This window comes from Ostrea edulis, chromosome 3, assembly GCF_947568905.1.
Source record: "Ostrea edulis chromosome 3, xbOstEdul1.1, whole genome shotgun sequence".
In the NCBI taxonomy this organism is placed as follows: domain Eukaryota; kingdom Metazoa; phylum Mollusca; class Bivalvia; order Ostreida; family Ostreidae; genus Ostrea; species Ostrea edulis.
In genome coordinates, this window is record NC_079166.1 from 75,760,878 (window position 1) to 75,787,827 (window position 26,950).

Sequence of the window (26,950 nt, forward strand, 5' to 3'; positions counted from 1 at the left end):
AAAATTTATACTGTGTACTATCACGTAATGGGTTTTACTTCAATACCAGGTGCGATATAAATTACATTAAATGATTCAGATGTGAACTAACTTAATTATCATAAAAAATATCTAATCCAGTATAAATTAAAAGAAACCCAATATATTTTATGTTGATTTGTTGTAAATTTTCATTTTCCTGCATCATGCAATGTTTGATATACAGATGCCGTGCGCTAGGGGGCACAGGGAATTACAGAATATAGTTTGCACGATTCAAGTATAGTGATAACTATCGGTAAGTGTAGTTGTTTTTGTGGAGTTACAACAGTCGGTAAGTATAATGGTTTTTGCTGAGTAACAACAACCTGTAAGTATAATTGTTTCTGTGCAGTGACAACAGCCGGTCAATAAAATGATTTCTGTGGAATAACAACAGCCGGTAAGCATAATGTTTTCTGTGCAGTAACGGTTGTCAATAAGAAAGTATAATACACAGTTGTTGACTGGGGCATCTGGCAACATTTGATCTGTCGGACTGGTGTGCAAACTATTGCCCAAAACCGAAAGCCGAGAACAGTTTGGACAGCGGTCCGACAGATCAACTGTTGTCCGATACTCAGGTCAACAACTGCTTTTTTATATCCATATGGAACAAATAAAGCAATGTAGTTTATAGAATTGTTTGTATACGCTTTCATAGTTATGTTGTTTTTACTAGATCCACATGGTTTGCTGACTTCGAACGCGACAGTGCGATTGCCTACATTTAACACTATATACACTGCTTTATTGATTGTATACTATTTACCCCCCCCCCCCCTTACACACCCCTCGGTAATCTCTCACTTATATTCAGACGTCACCATTGCCGGTGACGGGCTGCAAAATTTAGGCTTATACTCGGCGCTTATGGCCACTTAGGAGGGACGGATCTTTATCGTGCCACGCCTTTTGTGACACGGGACCTCGGTTTTTGCGGTTTCATCCAAAAGACCACCCCCCATTTAATCGCCTCTTGCGACAAGCAAGGGATACAAAGGACCTATTCTAATTCAAATCCACTAGTTTAAAAGAAAAAAAATACCCAATATTGTAACTAATAATTATAGTTTTCGTGTTTCTGCTCTGCTTTTCATCTAATAAATTCTGAGTTTCATTACCAGTCACATCAGTCAACCTCACCATTACGCAAACAAACCAGCAGACTAAGAACCATACAACTCTCGTATAACGGCTTTAAAAAGAATTAAAGTATGTAAATTTAATAGCGTACTATTGATTCTAAAAAAAGATTAGCAAATATTTTTTTAAGCTCTTGCTGTCCCTACTTTGAAGAATTATTTTAATTTAATCTTCCGTTGCTGCCGCAAAATGTGCATCCGTCATCTCTATTCGTCATATGACTCTCGTATAACGGCTTTAACAAGAATGAAATAAATATAAGTAAATTTAATAGTATACTATTCATTATAGAAAAAATGAGCAAATACTTTTGATGTTCTTGTCCTACTTGAAGAATATCTCTACCATTGCTGCCGGAAACGGTACACCCCCATTTCTATTTATCCAAACAGCAGGAGAATATATAACTCGAATAAGCGCCATATGACGCCATCGGTCTTTTTAAACAGTCAATGTTAAAGCCCCAAGTCCAACAGTCACCGAAACAGTTAAAATGTTTGGCTTTTTTTTTCGTAAAAAAAACTGTTGTAGAGGTATAAGAATGGTTTCTATAAAATGACAACAGCCGGTAAGTATAATGATTTCTGTGGAGTGAGAACAACCGGTAAATATAATGGTTTATGTGGGGTGACAACAGCCGGTAAGTATAATGATTTCTGTGGAGTGAGAACAACCGGTAAATACAATGGTTTATGTGGGGTGACAACAGTCGGTAAATGTAATGGTTTCTGTGGAGTGACAACAGCCGGTAAGTATAATGGTTTTATGTTGAGTGAGAAGAGCTGGTAAATATAATGATTTATGTGGGGTGATAACAGCCGGTAAGTATAATTGTTTGCGTGGGGTGACAACTACTGGCAAATATAATGGTTTGTGTGGGGTGACAACAACCGGTAGATATAATGGATTGTGTGAGGTGACAACAGTCGGTAAGTATAACGTTTCCTGTGGAGTGACCACATCCGGTAAGTATAATGATTTCTGTGGAGTGACAACAGCCGGTAAGTATAATGGTTTCTGTGGAGTGACAACAGCCGGTAAGTATAATGGCTTCTGTGTAGTGACAACAGCCGGTAAGTATAATGGTTTCTCTGGAGTAACAACAACCGGTAAGTATAATGTCTCCGTGCAGTAACGGCGACCGGCAAGTATAATGATTTCTTTGGAGTGACAACGGCCGGTAAGTATAATGTTTTCGTGCAGTAACGACGACCGGTAAGTATCCCCCGTTACTACAATCTTGGAAATTAATGTACAAAACAAAATCTAATTATTTACGTTGTCATTGCTTAACGGTTGATTGTTATACGCAATAACCCGAGAAAATCTAATACACCGAGTAAACATCTACATACGGTGGATAAAATACACAGTCTTGACTTATTGTTGAGTCGTCTTCCGCTACTAAACATCAACACAAATGTCTTGCTACTAAGTTATTTGATTGCAACATTCTGAAAAAGTGATCTTTAAATCAGGTAGCTATTGTTGTATCGAAAGTGAATTGTAGTCAATCATCACTAATTTGTATACAAGAGTTCCTGAAACGAAAATTTTTTTGTAACTTCTTTTGCTGAAGAGCTCCAATTTGTTTTAGTTTCAATATTCTGCATTGCTTTACATTCAGATAAGGTAATTGTACAATAGGAGAAAAAACCATTTGTTAAATGTATTTTATTTAAAATAAAGTTAAGTTTTCAAATTCAATCACTTTTGAATCCTTTCAAAATACTATCCTCATCAGCTGATTTTTCAGATTTCTTACAATGTCATACAAAGACTTAGTGTGTACAATGCATTAACATGTTCTCCAATTTTTAACTTTTGATCCGTCTTAACACTTTCTTCTTTCTATTCTGGTATCAACAGGTATGAACTACCATGGCTTTGGCTACATTGTGGACTCCTGTCCTGTAAACGAGACAGAACAGAGAGCAGCTGCTAGGAGACTGAACTGTGGTGTAGATGAAAATAAAAACAGTCAGTATGTTTGTGCTCCAAATGCGCAGCGGACGTCTATCATTGAATATTGCTACAGGGGCACTGTGGGACTTCAAAATCCAGGTAGTACGCCGTAGACATCGCCAAATTGTCCTTGTCTGATGTTAAAAAATCATAGTCTCTACAACCGTAGATGTGTAAGAAAAACTAACTGCACAATGATGCAGAGCACGTAGAGCAGGAATGCCTTTACCAGCGATTTATATTTCATGATTCCAGGGATAGAGTTTAGACTTCAGGCCTAGTCCAAATTTAGTATGTAGTGTTTATGTGTAAAACATACAATTCATATTCTAAATGCTATTGATTATAAATTCAACCTAAATAGATATTCAAAAGCAGCATGTAGCCCTTTACTAAACTTGTAAATTTCATGGCCTCAGTGGTAGAGGCTTTGTTATTAGGGTGTGGCCAAAGGGGTCAGTAAAACTGCCAAATAATGACAAATGTTCAAACATCTTCTCCACAACCATGACAACTGTACAGCTGTAAGGAAAGGTAAATCCATGTACAGTAACTCGCTTCTAAAGTGGAATAAAAACATTGTCATTATTGTCCTTGTCATTTAAAAGGCTTCTATAATATTGCAAAAAACTAGGGTATGAAAAGTAAATGCATATTTAGGAAATGCAGAAAAGAATATACCAACACTGTGATTCTTTTTATGACCCCGAGATCGAAGATCGGGGTGGGAGGGGGGCATATTGTTTTTGTCCTGTCTGTCGTTCTGTCTGAAACTTTAACCTTGGTATTAACTTTTGACCATTAAGGGCTGGTGACCTTGGAGTTTGACCTACATTTTGAAGACTTTATCCTTGCTAATAACTTAAGTAAGTGATTGAGCTTTGATAATTCACATGGGTATTCCTTGTAACAAGACCTTTCCGTGGGTACTAAACCTTTTGACCTTGACATTTGACCTACTTTTAAAAAATTGACATTGGTCATAACCTCTAAATGTTAAATATTAGAGTTTTCATATTGCACATGAGCATTTCTTGTGACAAGATCTTTCTACTAGTAGCAAGACATATATCCTTAATTGTGACCTTGGCCATCTTCGGAATTGGCCATTATCGGGGACATTTGTTTCACAAACACATCTTGTTTTACTCAAGGACGGGTTTACATTAGTCACATCATGTTAATGCTATATATATCATTTTATTTAAAGTCTTGTATCAGTATAGGCACTTTCGGGGGTATGTAAATTTTAAGAACACACATTGTTTTATACTGTTGCTGGATATTAGAATTGAGCTTACAGATGTAGAACAGGAAATATTTGATATATCTGATAACCCAGTTGGCCTAGTGATCGATACATTAAGTAATACTCAGTTCTGTACGGATATTTTGTATCCGACACTTCCTTTACTTATTGATATTGATAATGTAACCACTTGCTCTCCAACCAGGCACGTGTTTGAAAGTATACAGTGATGGAAGTTATGATGCAGTTAGCTGTACCAACTTTAAGAAGGGCTGTACAACGTATTACTTCACAAGTGCTGATCTGTATAAATGTAAGTACACTATATTGATTTAAAGAATGGTTATGCATACACTCTAGTGGCACTCTAGTTTTCCTTTCAGCTCTCACACGTTTATTGTTATTTCGAATTTCCAAAATTTTTGCTCGAACATCACTGAAGAGACATTATTTGTCGCTATGTGTATCTGATACATGAAAATTGGTCACGTCCAAGTTTTACATACATGCATGTCGTACAATCAAAAGTTAATACATGATTCCATTAATTATGTTATGTTTTATTACCGCGTAAGTAAACGAAATTTATAAATTATAATCAATAGAATATAATTATAGAGAAAACATAATGATGTATTGCTAACTATTGTAAATAAATCACATTTGTATGAAAAGTCCTTGTAAATTTTAATTAAATACAAAAGATCAGAAAATACAAGGTAAGCCATTGTGAAAGTGATAGTAAAGGTCGTTTTATTTTAAATCATTGAAATGAGTCCATTTGACTGAACAGGTCACTTTTGTAATTAATAACAATTCCATGTATTTATCTGCACTTATTTCCAAATTTAAAACAATTATGATATTCCTACATCCCCTCAATGTTTGCTTCTTGGAAAAAAAAATCAATCTGTTATATAAGTTGGCACCTAATGTAAATTTTGACGCACAGTGGATCATTTCAAAGTTGATAAATTTCATTCATTTATCTTTTTAAAAATAATATTAGAAGGAAATAAGATGATTTTAGATGAAGAATCAAAATCAGCAAAATGAACTTTTCTACCCCTCTAAGTATGGTAAATACATTACATCTTTAATCAAGCATAGAAAGTAAGTTATATGTTTCAATGGTAGGTTTAATGCTTTAAAAAAACAACACAGAGTTAGATATGTTTGACAATAAAATCCTTGCATTTACATTTTATTCTGAACATGCGGTTGCACTCTTTGTAAAATTCCATATGCGATCTTTATGTGTTGTGGATTTACAGATATCACGCAGAGTGTAAATATTTCAGGCTACCTTTTCTCTTTTTCAGATCCAGCCTGTCATCAAATTAATACCCAAGATCGATGCTATTATGAAGATCCAACCTGTCCAAATATGTAAGTTAAGAAAGATGGTAAGAAACAGAAAGAGGTTAAATCAACAAACAGATGATAAAGATAAGTTTATCGTTTCTGTTTTAAATAGAAAAGAATCCTGTTATGTTCTTGTTATATGAAATTAAAATATTGCTTTCACTACATAAAACAGGGAGACAACGCCTTTCTCGAATGAGACGTTCACTTCAACACCCAGAAATCTATCGAATATCACAGACACAACCTTTAATTCTACCATGAACACAGCCATTCAGTCTGATGACAATGTCCTGAAGGCAATACTAACAGGCAGTTTTGCTGGAGTCCTCCTTCTTGTTCTTGCAATCTTTCTATTTTGGATAGTCTGTTTGAGGAAAAGGAACAGAGCTAGAAAAGAAGGTACAAAACCTTATGCATCTACAAATTACAACAAAATTGTCTGAAGTACATGTCTTGATAAGGTGTATATTCATCCAATGATTTCGTTCTTGACACCACTATCAAAACAAGAAACATTACTTGCATGTTTTACAGGAATGAAATACATGCCATTGATATTATTTCATGTTCAGATGATGCTGTGTTTGGATAATTTGAACTCCTTGATAGAAATTGTTGTGTATTATTTTCGGTTGCTTATCCACTGAATTCATTGTAATCACTCGGCAATTCAGAAGTTCTTTTCATTACATCAGTTACACTGCATTATTGTTTGAAATAGTGTAAGTGGGTGCCAACTAGAGACATCACTAGAACTAAGTAATTGGATGCTAACCAAAAGAACCAAGTTTTCTGACAAAAAAGCACTGTATTTTCCAGAATACTTATAAATACAGTATCATTAGCAATTGATCCTGAGACTTGTGATACGGTAATTGAAGTAGAAGATAACGGATGCACATCGAGCGATAACTTTTACATGTATATGTTAACGACTACATGTATACTGATTATGATGTTTTAAAAAATTCTTTTTCAGAAATTTCATATGAACTTGAAAGGTTTATCAATGCAGATACGGACTCACGACGCATCACATCAACGATAGGTATAAAAGAATATATTTACAAACTCCCAGTATAAGTAAAACTGATAACTAATAAGAAAAAGAGGACCATATTGAAAAATTGATATTGATTACTACCTCCAGAATCAATGTTCTAAAACCACAAAATATTTCAGAAGAAAAAGCGAAATCCATTTTTTTCTATACTAACGTGTTTCGAAGCTAAGTATTTAATGGTAGCATTTTGCATGTTTGAAATTTAGATTATCAATAGAAAATATATTTCAAAATTCCTAATATTGCCAATGTAAAACTCAGTAAAAGGACTAAGGTGAATAGGACTTGGAATCTAATATACATGTACATCAGACATTACCTATAAATTGCATACACCAATTATGTAATTATGACCCCATATATATTAAGATCATAACATAGTTATGGCCCAAATTACTTTGTCTGTAATGCAACATTGAAAGCAACATTCATCAAAGTAGCTTGCATCGTTAACCTTGTTGTAACCATATAAAAACAGGTGATCCTCATTTCACATAAATCTACCGTGTTACAAAAATATAAATTGTTATGATGTATTTACCATCCTTCCTGATCAATGAAGTCGGCACACCACTGCTACTTGATCGTGTCCCAATCTAGGCACGTAACATCGTTTCTCAAGGGAATGGATTGGTGTAGGTGAGAAGAATTAAAGTTGACTTGTCTAAATTTGTTGATATCCCTTAAAATTGCTGATCTCCAATATCTTAAACTGTAGGGAGGGAGAATTTGGATACTTCATTGAGAACATTACCTGAAAAGGTTTTCCCAAGGCTTCGGTTTCTTAAATCACATATGTGTGTGTATGGACGGGGGACAGTGCTCATCTTAAATTCATAATTAATATACTATCATGTTATCTTGGTATGTCTGTCACGCAGACATTTTAATCAAACTGCATCAACACCGGTAAACTTTGCAAAACAATATTCCACACACCATCCTTATACTTACTGACACTTTAACTGACTCCCTCATTGAGATAATCCAATACCTTTATTCTACCCATACAAACATATTAAAAACACATAAATCTAAAATTAGTACATTGTATAGTTTAATTCTTCAAATGCAGTATAACGTAAGATAAGCAAAAAGGTGCTCCAAACAGGCTTTGTCCTTTGTCCTGGGATACTAGGGAAAATGAGGGTTCATGTCCCTTTCGAAGAGAAGATAATCACAAAAATGCAAAAATAGGGTGAGGTTATTTAAGAACCACTGGGTCAAAGGAGTTGAAACTCATATGACAGCTTCCTCACATTGTGCAAATTAAAGTGTGTTAAAAGGTTAGGGTTGGGCCGCAATAGGGGGTAATAGATTTACATATACATATAGTGAAAATCTTTATAAAAAAATCTTATCAAAAACCACTGAGCCAGAAAAGTATAAATTTATTTGAAAGCTTCCTGATATAGTGCAGATTAAAGTGTGTTAAAATCATGGTCCCTGGGGTTAGAGTTGGGCCGCAATAGGGGATAGTGGATTTACATGCACATATAGTGAAGATATTTTTAAAAAATCGTATCAAGAACCACTGAGCCAGAAAAGTACAAATTTATTTGAAAGCTTCCTGACATAGTGCAGATTCAAGTTTGTTAAAATCATAACCTCCGGGGAAGGATTGAGCCATAATAAGGAATCAAAAATTTGCATATAAAAATATCTGGAAAATCTTCAAAAAAATTCTCAAGAGCCACTCGACCAGAAAAGTTTATATTCACATAACAGCTTCCTGACATAGAGTAGATACAAGTTTGTTCAAAGCATGGCCCCCAGGGGGTAGAGTGGGACCACTATTAAAGGGAATCAAAGTTTTGCATGCATATACATGTATATTAGGGAAATCTTTAAAAGTTTTCCTCAAGAGCCACTCTTCCAGACAAGTTTATATCTATATGATAGATTCCTGACGTAGTATAGATTTAAATCTATAAAAATCATGGTTCCGGGGGCTAGGATGGGACCACACTAGGGGATCAACGTTTTACATACAAATGTGTAAGGAAATCTTTTAAAAATCTACTTTCAAAAACTACTGAGCCAGGGAAGTTTACATTTATATGAAAGCTGTCAGACATAGTGCAGATTCAAGTTTGTAGAATCATGGCCCCCGGTGGTAAGTTGGGGACACATTATGGAACAAAGTCTTACATGCGAATACGCAGAGATAATTCTTTAGATATGGGTCAATGTGACTCAAGTGAACGATTTGGCCCACGGACCTCTTGTTTACCCCGATGATACATTATTGGTATCCTTGCATTCATTCAACGATTGATAAGATCTTTAAACAAAAGCTCAAAACCAACTTGTGTTTTGATGCAATCCAGATAGTCTTCAAATATGCTTATCTTGCACGTTTCTGTTTTAACTTAGGATGTGAATGTAACTTGTATCATTCAAGAAACATAGATTTTGGTTAATGTAAATCACGTGATACGCGAGATGGTTCACAGTTTTAGATATTTCTAACTGGATTCATTTTGCTTCTCACTTCTTCGGAATATTTCTGGAGATCGCTCAATGTCAGGAGTATTCATACACTTAATTCTATCTGGCATGCGACAGAAAATGATGAGACATATGACAGGCTTATTTATAATATTCCTCTATAAAGCTATATTATATGATTTATGAGATATCTTCTATCTTTTATAAGGTATCTGATCAATATCAATTTTATAAGATATCTTGTGTAAGGTACAGTTTGTATGTTATCTCAAAAGATGTATATGGTATGTTATAAACTATATAAGATATTCCTAAACTTTAGACGATATATTGTATATTAAGTACTATACGTTATAAAATCCATTAGATATCTTATAAAAAATGAAGATATCTGATAAATTTCTTTTTAGAAGATATCATGTAAAGCATATAACATATATTTTATCTTTTGTAAGATATCTCACCAAATTTTTAAGATATTTTATAAGATAATGAATATTTATAAGATGTCTCGTCAACTATATGAGGCGTCTTATAAAATAAACAAAGTATTTAATATGTTTTGTTAGATATCTTACAAAAGTAAACTCAAATGATACTTTTTTAAAGTATGAACTATATAACAAATTTCACCTTTATCAGTTATATTGTATATTCAACTAGTCATATCATACAGTTTATGAGATATATCATACAATATATGATATATACGCTTTTCTTATGAAGGTTACAAGATACATGGTATTATATCTTATAAAGTTTATGACATATATTATATACTCTATAAGATATATCCTATGTTCAATGAGATATCTTATAAGGAAAATAATATATCTCATATTTTATAAGAAATCTTATAAAGGATGGAAGGTGAAGATAACACTATTCGTTATGACAGGACATAAGAAATCTCATAAAAAAATTTAAGACATCTTATAAATTTTTAAAGATATCTTATAACATTGATGATATCTTTAGAGAGTAATAAATATAAAAACGGCATACCATAAGATGTGATCCGATCTGTGTGTATAATTTTATCAATGTGACGGAGATCTTGCAGGGAATTATTCATTTTACGATGATGTTCAAGGAATGAGTAAAATGTGTTAATTTTTATTTATACAGTGAAAACCCAGTATCTGATTACTCAGAAATTCGTGATTTTGTTTTAAAAAAGTTGTGAAGTAGATATTTATTATGTGATGGATACGTGCGTATTTAACAGTTTCATTAATTAATGATAAATGCTACATGTATATAATTTTGTGAAAGACGAACCTCACTTTGTGGAACTAAAATTAATGTCGGAATTTTGTCATTGAAACAGATAACAACTTTTGAATTTCTTACATTGAATATCTCAACATTGCAACAATGACATCGAAGCTATTTCATTGAAAACATAAATTCATTTCCCGATGTTAAAAGAGAATATTTACATTTCCAATATTTTGCCTTCAATATCTTAACCAACTGTAATGATAGCAAGTCCAATATAAATGTTATGCAGCCGTGACCAATATGAATATTGATAGATATAGTACATCTAGGTCTATTTTAAAGGCCAAAGCAAATGAATGTAGAATGCAAATTGAAAAACAAATCATTTTGGTAATACATGAGGACATGAACTGCGAACACTTCACACCAGCATATTTTTTCACGACGACCCACGGTGATTCATGAAGTATGCTGACGTAAAACGACACAGCTCATGACCTCATATATTTTCAAAAATTATTTTAAAAAAGATGCGTTTTTGGTGTCAAATAAAAATATAAAACCATCACTTCAAAATTAGTTGTGCATGTGGATAGAGCAGGGTGGGGTCAACAAAAACTTATAGGTTAAAACTTAGGAACAAAAGACACATTTCTCACAATATTTTCCTGAGGTTTCCAGAATGATTTCAAAAGAAATATACAAAATCAAAGTTCAAGGCCAGAGGTTTAAGTATTACGTTATTCTACAATCCCATAAAACACGACAGACAGTTTGTAAAACACTTGATATTCCGTGTACCTCGAATACATCTCATGCCATTTTTCATTAACCATTGTCGCCGTTGTTGTTTGTAATCTATACTATTCTATACTATATTCCCATTGTAAAATGGTAAAAACGTGGTGTCCATATCGCGGCAGGCATTGGCACGTTATAGAACCATCACCGTTATGTCCCTCAGCATGGGTCTAAATTTGTGGTACTTTACGTACAGCTGCAATCAAATTAAAATTAGATCCGATGTGTAGCAATTAGTAGATGAACAGGTCATAGGATCTAATTTGAATTAGATTGCCTAGAGCTGGCGAGGTAGAAATATGAATGAAAAATGTTCAACGGAATGTAAAACAAACAAACATACAACGATGGGTAGCATTCTCTGTCGCCAGATCAAACATTTCATATGTACTTTCATTAAAACGTTTGCTGGAAATGTAAATAATGTGTGTCGTGACTCAAAAGTAGGTCACGGTGGCCTTATCTTGTAATTCATCCATCCAAACATACGTCTATGACGCACCACCATAGGCAATCCTTAATAATGCAGACACAATCTAACACACATAGTGCACACTAAAACATGTTATATACATGCGTATATATATATTTTATTTGATAAAGACAATTTGTTAGTTTCTTAGATTTACTTAAAATGATTTAGGCATTGTTTAAATGTTTTTGATTAATTGTTAGAAATCTATAATTGAAATTTAATTGTTTTATTTGATCATTAGAAAGAACATTGCTGTACGTGTTTGTAATTTCTCAAACTTGACATCTTTCTCCCCGTCCCACGGTATCGATGCTATTCGCTTGAAATTGTTATCAGATTTTTGGTCAGATCTAAGACTGGTGTTTCTTTGAATTTGTTATGCTTACTCTAAATGTTTCCTGTCCTGTAAATTAATGTCATTGAGCTTTTCCCTAATTTTAGTACCGTTTTTAAATTTGTTTCATTGGTTCATTTAATGAAAAGTGGGAGGAGTTGTCAAAGATGAGACATGCGTGAGTTTGTCTGTTATTGACTCTCTTTTTACTTTTTACTTTTACTTTTGACTCTTACAAATTTTTGTGTTAAAATGCAGTTTTTAATTTTGTACTTTTTGGACTTGAATAAATTCTAAACTTTAATAAGGAATCATTATTTACAAAACAACGAAAACACTACAAACACGCATGTGGTATAATTATTCAATAAGGGCCCTTTGAATACAAATTATATCAAATTAAGAAAAGCAAGAAAAAGGCAAGTTTTCGTTGCAAAATTAAATACAACATAACGCTTATCGTTTATAATAAGAAGTGTAATCCAACACAAAACGATATAGGAATCGTAATAGTTTGATTAATAAAGATGATAATATCGGTGATCAACAAGGAAGTTGTTCGTAACGAATTTAACAGTGACAAACATCCACCCTCCAATTGTCTGTAAGTTTTAATCTGATGAAATATTGTACATTGACAAAAACAATGAAGTTCAAACCGTTTACAATGCATTGAAATTATCCCAGTATATCTGATCTTTAATACTGTATCAAAATAACTCTACTGCCGGGGTATTCTTACTAATTGTTGCGTGCACTTATCAATGTATGTTTATAATTCATTTCAGATTACAGTGTATGGAAAACAACCCTTCCAGGTAAGATATACTTTAAAATAATTAACAGCATTGCTCTTTTTATAAAGTACACATGGATCACTAACTTGAAAGCCAATCAATTCATCTTAATATCCCTAACGTCTAAAATAATTCGAAATAATATCCCTGGATACTGTTGTAATAACCAGGTAGGCTGTATGAGGATGTCCCATCATTTGTCCGTGTCGTTGTTCTACTGTCACATTCCAACTTTGAAACTGATTTTGGTGGATTTTTAAGACACCTGAACCAAAGATTCAAGTGGGCTTTTCTAATCAAATTTGTCCGGCATTTGTTTTTATTATTGACTTTTCAAATTTCTCTTTTCTTCTTCACAAACACTGGAACAATATGAAACAGGCATAGAACAAATTATCAGTGGGTTAATTGGATTAAAGAGTAGCTAAGGTCATGTAAAAAAAAATATCAAGAACCACTGAGCCAGAGAAGTTGTAATTTATATGAAAATTTCGTGACATCGAGTACATCCCCCCCCCCCCCCAAGTAGGGACAGTTTCAGGTAACAGTGGGGGATAACGTTTAACATGCGGTTGTGTAGGGAACACTCTTTTAAAATTGTATATAATTTTGTGAAAGACGAACCTCACTTTGTGGAACTAAAATTAATGTCGGAATTTTGTCATTGAAACAGACAACAACTTTTGAATTTCTTACATTGAATATCTCAACATTGCAATAATGACATCGAACGTATTTCATTAAAAACATAAATTCATTTCCCGATGTTAAAAGAGAATATTTACATTTCCAATATTTTGCCTTCAATATCTTTACCAACTGTAATGATAGCAAGTCCAATATAAATGTTATGCAGCCGTGACCAATGCGCGTATGAATATTGATAGATATAGTACATCTAGGTCTATTTTAAAGGCCAAAGCAAATGAATGTAGAATGCAAATTGAAAAACAAATCATTTTGGTAATACATGAGGACATGAACTGCGAACACTTCACACCAGCATATTTTTTCACGACGACCCACGGTGATTCATGAAGTATGCTGACGTAAAACGACACAGCTCATGACCTCATATATTTTCAAAAATTATTTTAAAAAAGATGCGTTTTTGGTGTCAAATAAAAATATAAAACCATCACTTCAAAATTAGTTGTGCATGTGGATAGAGCAGGGTGGGGTCAACAAAAACTTATAGGTTAAAACTTAGGAACAAAAGACACATTTCTCACAATATTTTCCTGAGGTTTCCAGAATGATTTCAAAAGAAATATACAAAATCAAAGTTCAAGGCCAGAGGTTTAAGTATTACGTTATTCTACAATCCCATAAAACACGACAGACAGTTTGTAAAACACTTGATATTCCGTGTACCTCGAATACATCTCATGCCATTTTTCATTAACCATTGTCGCCGTTGTTGTTTGTAATCTATACTATTCTATACTATATTCCCATCGTAAAATGGTAAAAACGTGGTGTCCGTATCGCGGCAGGCATTGGCACGTTATAGAACCATCACCGTTATGTCCCTCAGCATGGGTCTAAATTTGTGGTACTTTACGTACAGCTGCAATCAAATTAAAATTAGATCTGATGTGTAGCAATTAGTAGATGAACAGGTCATAGGATCTAATTTGAATTAGATTGCCTAGAGCTGGCGAGGTAGAAATATGAATGAAAAATGTTCAACGGAATGTCTTTAAAAATATTCTTCTCAAAAACCAATGAAGCAGAAGAGCTGAAATTTATATGAAAGCTTCATGACATAGTGCAGATTCAAATTTGTTCAAACCATGGTCCCCGGGGATAGAATGGGGCCACAAAAGGGGATCAAAATTTTACATAGACATATATAGGGAAAATCTTTAAAAAAGTCTTGTCAAGAGCCAATTAGCCAGAAGAGCTAAGAATTACATAAAAGCTTCCTGACATAGTGCAGATTCAAGTTTGTTCAAATCAAGGCCCCCGAGGGTTGGTCGGGGCCACAATAGGGGATGGAAGTTTTACATGATACTACATAAAGAAAATCTTTAAAAATTATCTTCTCAAGAACCAATGAGCCAGAGGAGCTGAGATTTACATGAAAGCTTCCTGACAGAGTGCAGATTCAAGTTTGTAAAAATCATGACGTCCAGGGGTAGGTTGAGGCCACAATACGGACTAAGGTTTTACATGCAAATGTTTATGGAAAGCCTTCAGATATGGGTCAAGGTAACTCAGGTGAGCGATGTGGCCCATGAGCCTCTTGTATAGGTTAACGAACACATGTATACGGATTGTGATTTTTTAGAAATGTCACATGGACTTGAAAGGTTTATCAATACAGATTTGGACTTCCGACGCGGAACCTCAATTATAGGGATAAAAGAATATTCACAAACTCCCACTATAAGTAAAACTGAAAAACTGATAAGAAAAAGGGGAATATATTTTAAAGTTTATATTCATTACAACCTCCAGAATCACTGTTCTAAAAACACAGAAGAAAAATCGAAGTTTAATTTTTCTGTAGTAAGGTGTTGTCACTCATGATTAAATCCATGCATAATTTCGAATCTATGTATTTAATGGTAGCACTTTGTATGTTTGCCATATAGATTGTCAATAGAAATTCATTTCATAATTCCTAATATTTGCCAATGTAAAACTCGGTAAAAGGACTAAGGTATATAGGACGTGGTATCTGATGTACATGTACATAAGATACTATCTATAAATAGCATGCAACAACTATGAAACTATGACCCCATATATAATAAAATTATAACGTAGTTATGGCCCAAATTACTTTGTCTGTAATGCAACATTGAAAGCAACATTCACCAAAGTAGCTTGCAACGTTAACCCTGTTGTAACCATATAAAAACAAGTGTTCCCCATTTCACATAAAACTAGTACTTATTGTAACGGGGACCGTTACAGATGTTCCCCAAACATTCCCCCATTCAGCAAGTGGTGTCATTTATTTCAGTACAAGTGGTTTTTACCATTGCAAACTGTGAAACATGTGAATATATAACAATTTCATAACGTTCAGTCCATTTCATGCTAATACAAATCAGTTATAAAGATCTGAGAGTTTTATGCACGTGCACGTACGTGCATATAAATAATTCGACCATCTCGATACATCAGAAGTCATACTATATGTGTAGAAGAGAAGTTTCACAACTGTTCAATGAAAAAGGAGAAATTAACGGCAACTCAAAACTACAAAGACCGAGATCAATGCACGTGCATACACGTGCGCGTGAGTACCACACAGCAATTTTGTTGATGCTATTCAATAGACATTTGAACAATATACTTACTATATGAATTTGGTATCAATTGCTTCACTCATAAGAAAGTTATTGGGATTTCAAAATCGTCCAATCAGAATTAAGCACACGTGCATGCGCGTGCAGGGAAGTGATTTTGAGACTATTAATAAATTGAGAGGCCCGAAACATACCTGCAACCTAATTTTCAAACCTATTCATTGCAATCTCAAAATGTTATACACCAATAATTAAATTTAGACGTCAAAAATTACAATGGACGCGCATTCACGCGCACGCAATTTTGATAATGGAGAATTTGTTGACACCATTTCATAGACATTCATATCATAGATCCTCAGGGTAAATTTGAATTCATTTCAGTTTTTAATTCAATAGTTATGACCATTTTAGTACCCGAAAAATGAAAGAAAAGATATGCACGTGCATACACGGGCACGTGAGTATGACTAAGCATCAATGTTGATGTCGTTCAATAGACATTTGATAGATATACTTACAGTATGAATTTCATATTGTTTCCATCATTTATAAGAAAGTTATGGCGATTTGAAAATCGTCCAATCAGAATTAAGTACACGTGCATGCACGTGCCGGATAGTTATTTTGACTGTTTTCGTTTGTTAAGAATATCAAGATACATATACAATACAAGTTTGAAAAGATTTTGACAAAAAACAAAAAAGTTATGGTCATTGAAAGAATTGAATATTCAAATGTAAATGCACGTGCGTGCGCATGCGCATTTTCAAATTTTATAACATAGATTTGTAGATATTTATAATATTTACCTATCCTACAAATATCATTAAATTGTCTTAATTTACTTGAAAGTTATAAACGGTTTTGTCTTATCCAATCAAATTGAAGCACACGTGCATGCGCGTGCAGAATTGAAATTTTGACGATGCCAAACGGTTAAGGGTCTCAAGTTATACCTGGAATATAAATATCAAACGATTTCATTGAAAAATAAAAAAGTTAGATGCATTCCAAAGTTTGTAAAAAAAAATCCAATGCACGTGCATGCACATGCATGCATTTTCAGACAAAATGACGTTCGTTCCGCACATCTACAAAGAGTATTCTATCATCCTAAAAAGGTTTCGTCTTGATCCCTTCAGTAGTTTCTGAGAACACTCGTGGACAAAAAAGGGTGACAAGAATAAAGAAAGAATAATAATAATAATAACTAGAAACTCATTACTAGTAATGAGTAGGTCTTCCGTTAGACCACTTCCGGTAAAGAACTTTCTGTTCCTACAAAAACCATTTAAATGTATCAGAAAATGTGCCTTAACAATGAATGAGAAATGTATTATCGAATTTTTTACTCCTTTCTCGTAACTTCCGGTGACGACCGGAAGTACTATTCAGATGCGTTTTCCTATAAATGACAGCGACTCTTTACTGTCTATATTCCCTGAAAATTTCACGTCTTTATCTGAAAGAGTTCTCAAAAAAAAAGTAAACCTAAGAAAGAAAAAGTAGTAGGTTACTACCGACCGGAAGTCAATTTTGAAAAACAAAATGATCAAAACTTTACAAGTTGATACTTTTATTAAGACATGTGAAAATCATATGAAAGACTTCAAATACAAGCGAGATTTATGGGGACAAAGAGACGAAAATTAAAAAGGTATTTTATCAAGAAACCGGAAGTAGTCGTTTTGACTACTGACAGAGTCAATATTCTTTTGACACTTTGAAGGAGACTTAATAAACTAGTATAGGTTTCAATTTAAAGGAAAAAGTTTGAAATTTGCGATTCTTTCCATCACTTCCGGTGACGACAGGAAGTGACGTTCGACATGTTCAAACCCCTTCTGGACGCCTACAAACGGAGATTGATCATCCCGGAATATTTGATGAACCTATATTTTACCTTTTCCAAGAAAAATGCTGGACAAAATTCCTTTTGAAAAACAGAAAATCGGCCATATTTTCCGACCGGAAGTGAATTTTGTAAAAACAAAAATAATTATAGCAAGGTCATTTCATAAGACATTATTCCTGAAAATTTCAGCCATCTCTGAGAAATCACTCGAAGAAATCGGAAAATCGACATTTTTTCAAATACTTTCGGTATAGACCGGAAGTGACGGACAAAAAAATTGAATGTATGTGTACAATGGACTAATGTCAGTTGATCAACTCTACAAGTTTCAAGCGTCTATCTATATTCATTGTTGAGAAACTGAAAAAACAAGGTTTGAATATGTCCACCCTATATCTCACGACCGGAAGTGAATTTTTTCAAAAATATTTAAATTTACTCTAGACATTTATAATGTCTATAACATATGTAAAATTCAAATCATTAACTTGTTTTATGACCGAGATTTATGGCACTGAAAAATGAGCGAATGAATAATCTTTCTTTGATATAACCGGAAGTTCGAGTTTCAACTTCCGGTGGGGTCAACATTTTTTTGAGAATTAGAACCAGACCTAGTAAACCGATATAGGTTTCAGTTTGAAAGAAAAAAGTTTGAAATATATGTTTCATTTAATCACTTCCGGTGACGACCGGAAGTGACGGCCGACATTCTTAACCCCCTACTGCACGCCTACAATTTGAGATCTATTAACTCTGAAAATTTGGTGACTCTATCTTTTACCGTTTCTGAGAAAAACGCTGGACAACGAAAACAGCTAATAAGCCGTATTTGCCGACCGGAAGTAAATTTTACAAAATTATTTGACGTGACTTTAGACATTTATAGTGACTATTATATATTTAAAACTCAACTCATTAACTACTTTCATGACCGAGATTTATGGCACTGAAAAATGAGAGAATGAATAGGCTTTCTTTGATATAACCGGAAGTTGAAGATTCAACTTCCGGTGGGGTCAACATTTTTTGAGAATTAGAACGAGATATAGTAAACCGAAATAGGTTTCAATTTGAAAGAAAAAAGTTTGAAATTCCTGTTTCCTTTAATCACTTCCGGTGACGACCGGAAGTGACGGCCGACATTCTTAACCCCCTACTGCACGCCTACAAAGTGAGATCTATTAACTCTGAAAATTTGGTGACTCTATCTTTTACCGTTTCTGAGAAAAACGCTGGACAAAATATCTTGTAAAAAGACGAAAATTGGACATATCTTGCGACTGGAAGTGAATTTTGAAAAAAATGAAAAAAATGCCTCGAGGTACCATTGTTCTCTATAACCTGTGAAAGTTTCAGGAAAATCCATCCAACGGTCTAGGAGACGAAAGGGAAAAAAAAAAAAAAAAAAAAATAATAATAATAATAAACAGTAGAATCACTAGAAGGTCTTCCGTTGAAAACAGAAGACCTTAACTAGTACTTATTGTAACGGGGACCGTTACAGATGTTCCCAAACATTCCCCCATTTAGTAAGTGGTGACATTTATTTCAGTACACGTTGTTTTGATCATTGCAAACTGTGTAGCATGTGAATATATAACTATCTTATAACGTTCAGTCCATTTCAAACTAGTTCAAATCAGTTATAAAGATCTGAGAGTTTTGTGCACGTGTACGTACGTGCATGCACGTGCATATAAATAATTCGACCATCTCGATACATTAGAAGTCTTACTATATGAGTACAAGAGAAGTTTCACAACTGTTCAATGAAAACCGAGAAATTAACGGCAACTCAAAACTACAAAGACCGAAATCAATGCACGTGCATACACGTGCGCGTGAGTACCACACAGCAATTTTGTTGATGCTATTCAATAGACATTTGAACAATATACTTGCTATATGAATTTGGTATCGATTGCTTCACTCATAAGAAAGTTATTGGGATTTCAAAATCGTCCAATCAGAATTAAACGCACGTGCATCAGCGTGCAGGGAAGTGATTTTGAGACTATTAATAAATTGAGAGGCCCAAAACATACCTGCAACCTAATTTTCAAACCTATTCATTGCAATCTCAAAATGTTATAGACCAATACTGAAATTTAGACATAAAAAATTACAATGCACGCGCATTCACGCGCACCCGATTTTGATAATGGAAAATTTGTTGACATCATTTCATAGACATTCATATCATAGATCCTCAGGGTAAATTTGAATTCATTTCAGTTTTTAATTCAATAGTTATGACCATTTTAGTACCCGAAAAATGAAAGAAAAGCTATGCACGTGCATACACACGCACGTGAGTATGACTCAGCATCAATGTTGATGTCATTCAATAGACATTTGATAGATATACTTACAGTATAAATTTCATATTGTTTCCATCATTTATAAGAAAGTTATGGCGATTTGAAAATCGTCCAATCAGAAGTTAGCACACGTGCATGCACGTGCCGGATGGTAATTATGACTGTACACTTTTGTTAAGAATATTAAGATACATATACAATACATGTTTGAAAAGATTTTGACAAAAAAATAAAAAGTTATGGTCATTGAAAGAATTGAACCTTCAAAACACAATGCATGTGCGTGCGCATGCGCATTTGCAATTTTTATTACATCGAGCTGTAGATATTTGGCATGTCTACCTATCCTGTAAATATCATTAAATTTCCTTAATTGGTATGAATGTTATAAACGGTTTTGTATTATCCAATCAAATTGAAGCACACGTGCATGAGCGTGCAGAATTGAAATTTTGACGATGCCAAACAGTTAAGGGTCCCTTGTTATACCTACGATATAAATAGCAAACGATTTCATTGAAAAATAAAAAAGTTAGACTCATTCCAAAGTTTGTAAACAAAAAATCCAATGCACGTGCATGCACATGCATGCATTTTCAGACAAAATGACATTCGTTCCGCACATCTACATATGCTATACTATCATCCTAAAAAGATTTCATATTGATCCCTTGAGTAGTTTCTTAGAACACTCGTGGACAAAAAAGTCCCAAGAAGAAAGAAAGAATAATAATAATAACTAGTAATCCTAATTGTTCGCGAACAATTAGAGGTCTTTCCACCTTTTCTGGATTTGTTTCTTGACCTTCAATCTTGATCCATTCTTCAGTAGGTCAAATGAGGCCAAAAAACTTTCAAGTCAATGTAAACTTGGAAAACTTTCAGGGGCCATAACTATTTAAAGGGGTTGGTGAATCTTTTCGCACTGAATAGATTGAAGAGTCTACTAAATCATTACAAAACATTAATGATTAAGGTTTGGTATCTCCAGGGGTAACGGTTTCGAAGGACTAGTGATAACAAGCTTTATTTGTAAGATGGGCAATAATTTTTAAAGGAGCCCGGCTTAAGGGCCAAGAAAGATGTTTTAACTGGTTTTAAAAGAACATACTACTGATGAAATGAAAAATGATGTATGTTGAAAGAGAAAAGAGATATAAAAAGAGCTAAATTCTCAATATTTGAAGTAACTTTGACCTTTGACCTTTACCTAATATTCAGGGTCAGAGGTCAATGATCACATTGCAGTTGGTCCCATGTTTCTATGATTATCCGTTTAAAAGTTAACGATTAGCACAAACACATAAAAGGGCAATAACTCATATAAGGGGTCAGCGGATCCTTTCACACTGAATATGTTGAAGTTGTGCTTTGAGAAACCGAAGACATTGGTGAAGGTTTGGTGTCTCTATGGTCTATGGTTTCAAAGGGGTAGCGATAACAAGGTCAATAATGTAAGGGGCAATAACTTTTAGAGGGTTCAGTCTTAGAGTACAGGTATCAAATCTTTGAAATGGATTTAAAAGGACATACTAAAGATTCAATTATATATGGTATATGTTGAAAGACAAAAGAGATCTAAAAAGAGCTACATTTCTCAAATTTTGAATGACCTTGACCTTTGACCTTGACATAAATTAAAAGGTCAAAAAATGGATATTCTAATGCAGTTGGTCCCATGTCTTTAGGATAAATGATTTTAATTTTTTTTAATTTTTTGTAAAAATCAAAAACTTTCAGGGGCGATAACTCATAAAAGGGGTCGAAGAATATTTTCGCAATGAATAGATTGAAGAGTCTCCTTGAATAGTTGAAGACATTGGTGAAGGTTTGGTGTCTCTACGGTCTATGGTTTCAGAGGAGTAGCGATAACAAGGTTAATACTGTAAAGGGCAATAACTTTTAAGGGGGTCAATCTTAGGGTACAGGAATTAAATCTTTAAAATAGATTTAAAACGACATACTAAAGATGCAATGATATGTAGTATATGTTGAAAGACAAAAGAGATCTAAAAAGAGCTAAATTTCTCATATTTTGAATGACCTTGACCTTTGACCTTGACATAAATTAAAAGGTCAAACGATGAAGATTCTAATGCAGTTAGTCCCATGTCTCTAAGATAAATGGTTTTAATTTTTTTCAATTATTTGTAAAAATCAAAAACTTTCAGGGGCAATAACTCATAAAAGGGGTCGAAGAATCTTTTTGCAATGATAGATTGAAGAGTCTCCTTCACTAGTCGAAGACATTGGTGAAGGTTTGGTATCTTTACGGTGTACGGTTTCGGAGGAGTAGCGATAACAAGGTTAATACTCTAAGGGGCAATAACTTTTAAAAGGGTCAGTCTTAAGGTACAGAAATTAAATCTTTAAAATAGATTTAAAAGGACATACTAAAGATGCAATGATATGTAGTATATGTTGAAAGACAAAAGAGATATAAAATGAGCTAAATTTCTCATAATTTGGATGACCTTGACCTTTGACCTTGATATAAATCAAAAGGTCAAAGGATGAAGATTCTAATGCAGTTAGTCCCATGTCTCTAGGATAAATGGTTTTAAATTTTTTCAATTATTTGTAAAAATCAAAAATTTTCAGGGGCAATAACTCATAAAAGGGATCGAAGAATCATTTCGCAATGAATAGATTGAAGAGTCTCCTTGACTAGTCGAAGACATTAGTGAAGGTTTGGTATCTTTACGGTGTTCGGTTTCGGAGGAGTAGCGATAACAAGCTTTTATTGCAAAAGGGGCAATAACTCCTTGAGGGGTCAAAGTTCATATATGCAGGGTGAACTGCCAAAATATTTTAAGGAGTACATTCTTATGGACTATAAATCTTTTCGATAAATCTTGAAACTCAAAATCACGTGGAGGAAAAATAATAATAATAATAATAATAATAATAACTAGTAATCCTAATTGTTCGCGAACAATTAGAGGTCTTTCCACCTTTTCAGACATTCAAACAATGTCTTTGAATACAAAAAAATGTGTACTTTATATGCTTTAGACGGTATAAAAATTGCTTATTTTCAAAGTTTCTAGATGACCTTGACCTTTGACCTTGACCTAATTTTCAAGGTCAAAGGTCAGGGATGTCACTTCAGTTGGTCCTGTCTTCCTACAACAAATACTTTAGGAGTTGTAAATTTCCACGCTAAATTTAAAATTTTTAAGGGCATTAATTCCCGTTAGGGATCAACCAATCATCAAAAACAGGAAGTCATCTTTTACAATTGATCAGGCAATAAGTTTAGTCAACATTTCGTGTTCGTCCCATTTACGGTTTCAATACTGTAGTGATAACAATGGTTTTTACGCAAGTCGCTGTAAATCGAAGAAAGGTCAAAGTTCAGAGTCGTAATGCAATGCATTGACTTAAGTTGGTTCTTGACTTATTGTGCATATTATACCTTATCTGTACTTTATATGCTTTAGACGGTGTGAAAATTGCTTATTTTCAAAGTTTCTAGATGACCTTGACCTTTGACCTTGACCTAATTTTCAAGGTCAAAGGTCAGGGATGTCACTTCAGTTGGTCCTGTCTTCCTACAACAAATACTTTAGGAGTTCTAAATTTCTACGCGAAATCGAAAACTTTCAAGGGCATTAATTCCCGTTAGGGATCAACCAATCATCAAAAACAGGAAGTCATCTTTTACAATTGATCAGGCAATAAGTTTAGTCAACATTTCATGTTCATCCCATTTACGGTTTCCATACTGTAGTGATAACAATGGTTTTTACGCAAGTCGCTGTAAATCGAAGAAAGGTCAAAGTTCAGAGTCGTAATGCAATGCATTGACTTAAGTTGGTTCTTGACTTATTGTGCATATTATACCTAATCTGTACTTTATATGCTTTAGACGGTGTGAAAATTGCTTATTTTCAAAGTTTCTATATGACCTTGACCTTTGACCTTGACCTAATTTTCAAGGTCAAAGGTCAGGGATGTCACTTCAGTTGGTCCTGTCTTCCTACGACAAATACTTTAGGAGTTGTAAATTTCTACGCGAAATCGAAAACTTTCAAGGGCATTAATTCCTGTTACGGATCGAGAAACCATCAAAAACGGAAGTCATCTTTTACAATTGGTCAGGCAATAAGTTTAGTGAACATTTCGTGTTCGTACCATTTACGGTTTCCATACTGTAGTGATAACAATGGTTTTTACGCAAGTCACTGTAAATCGAACAAAGGTCAAAGTTCAGAATGGTAATGACATGCGTTGACTTAAGTTGGTTCTTGACTACTTGTGCATAGTATACCTTATCTGTACTTTATATGCTTTAGACGGTATGAAAATTGCTTATTTTCAAAGTTTCTAGATGACCTTGACCTTTGACCTTGACCTAATTTTCAAGGTCAAAGGTCATGTATTCCATTCCAGTTGGTTCCGTCTTTCTACGACTTATATTGCAGGAGTTTTGAATTTTTCCGTAAAAATCGGAAACTTTCAGGGCCATTAACTCCCTTTAGGGATCACCGAAAACTTAAAAGTAAACACGACAACGCTTCAGCTTGATCGACTAAAGAATTTAGTGAAAGTTTCATGCTCTTATCATTTACAGTTTTCGAGGTGAACCGATAACAAGGGTTTTTTGCGTAAAGTCCCATAAGTTCGTTAGGGGTCAAAGATCAAATACGCAGGGTGAGATCTGAGCATGTTTCGAGATGTCAAATATGATGGTCTAAATTGTTTTTCGATAAGTCTTAAAACGTCAAGATCTTCTCGCGGCGGAAAGAAAAGAAGACAAATAATAATAATAATAATAATAAAAAACAGAACAATAACAAAAGGTCTTTCCACAGAAAGGTGGAAAGACCTAACTAGTACTTATTGTAACGGGGACCGTTACAGATGTTCCCCAAACATTCCCCAATTTAGCAAGCGGTGCCATTTATTTCAGTACAAGTGGTTTTGACCATGGCAAACTGTCTAGCATGTGAATATATAACTATTTCATAGCGTACAATCCATTTCATGCTAGTACAAATCAGTTATAAAGATCTGAGAATTTTGTGCACGTGCACGTACGTGCATGCACGTGCTGATAAGTAATTTGACCATCTCGATACATTAGAAGTCTTACTATATGAGTACAAGAGAAGTTTCACAACTGTTCAATGAAAATCGAGAAATTAACAACTCAAAACTGCAAAGACCGAGATCAATGCACGTGGATACACGTGCGCGTGAGTACCATACAACAATTTTGTTGATGCTATTCAATAGACATTTGAACAATATACTTACTATATGAATTTGGTATCGATCGCTTCACTCATAAGAAAGTTATTGGGATTTCAAAATCGTCCAATCAGAATTAAGCGCACGTGCATGCGCGTGCAGGGAACTGATTTTGAGACTATTAATAAATTGACAGGCCCAAAACATACCTGCAACCTAAATTTCAAACCTATTCATTGCAATCTCAAAATGTTATAGACCAATACTTAAATTTAGACGTCAAGAATTACAATGCACGCGCATTCACGCGCACGCGATTTTGATAATGGAAAATTTGTTGACACCATTTCATAGACATTCATATCATAGATCCTCAGGGTAAATTTGAATTCATTTCAGTTTTTAATTCAATAGTTATAACTATTTTAGTACCCGAAAAAATGAAAGAAAAGCTATGCACGTGCATACACGGGCACGTGAGTAGGACTCAGCATCAGTGTTGATGTAATTCAATAGACATTTGATAGATATACTTTCAGTATAAATTTCATATTGTTTCCATCATTTATAAGAAAGTTATGGCGATTTGAAAATCGTCCAATCAGAATTTAGCACACGTGCATGCACGTGCCAGATGGTAATTATGCTATACACTTTTGTTAAGAATATCAAGATACATATACAAGTTTAAAAAGATTTTGACAAAAAACAAAAAAGTTAGGGTCATTGAAAGAATTGAACCTTCAAAAGACAATGCACGTGCGTGCGCATGCGCGTTTGCAATTTTTATTACATCGGTCTGTAGATATTTTGCATGTCTACCTATCCTGTAAATATCATTAAATTTCCTTAATTGGTATGAATGTTATAAACGGTTTTGTATTATCCAATCAAATTGAAGCACACGTGCATGCGCGTGCAGAATTGAAATTTTGGCGATGCCAAACAGTTAGGGGTCCCAAGTTATACCTACGATATAAATAGCAAACGATTTCATTGAAAAATAAAAAAGTTAAGACTCATTCCAAAGTTTGTAAACAAAAAATCCAATGCACGTGCATGCACATGCATGCATTTTCAGACAAAATGACATTCGTTCCGCACATCTACATATGCTATACTATCATCCTAAAAAGGTTTCATATTGATCCCTTGAGTAGTTTCTGAGAACACTCGTGGACAAAAAAGTCCCAAGAAGAAAGAAAGAATAATAATAATAATAATAATAATAACTAGATGCGATCTCGTTGCGAGCAACGAGTGGGTCTTCCGTCCAATTTTAGATGTGATGAGATAAGAATTTGACTGAGATTTTCGTTCATAAATAATGATACAAATATATTTTCTAAACGTAGAATTTAGCTTCAGTAATGTTTTACAAATATTAATCATTTAAGTGTTATAAATTAAAGACTCTC

At 33.9% G+C, this 26,950-nt stretch overlaps 1 protein-coding gene across 1 annotated transcript in view; it reads left to right on the forward strand.

Annotated features, from left to right (window-relative positions):
- The first annotated feature begins 3,854 nt into the window (after positions 1 to 3,854).
- Positions 3,855 to 26,950, forward strand: part of LOC125667824 (uncharacterized) — an 83,464-nt gene continuing 60,368 nt past the window's right edge. The window contains exons 1-5 of the mRNA XM_056159032.1: positions 3,855 to 3,995; positions 4,584 to 4,691; positions 5,701 to 5,767; positions 5,919 to 6,145; positions 6,726 to 6,794. Coding sequence (XP_056015007.1) covers positions 5,766 to 5,767; positions 5,919 to 6,145; positions 6,726 to 6,794 — 298 coding nt within the window. The 5' untranslated portion in view covers positions 3,855 to 3,995; positions 4,584 to 4,691; positions 5,701 to 5,765. The remainder of the gene's footprint in view (positions 3,996 to 4,583; positions 4,692 to 5,700; positions 5,768 to 5,918; positions 6,146 to 6,725; positions 6,795 to 26,950) is intronic.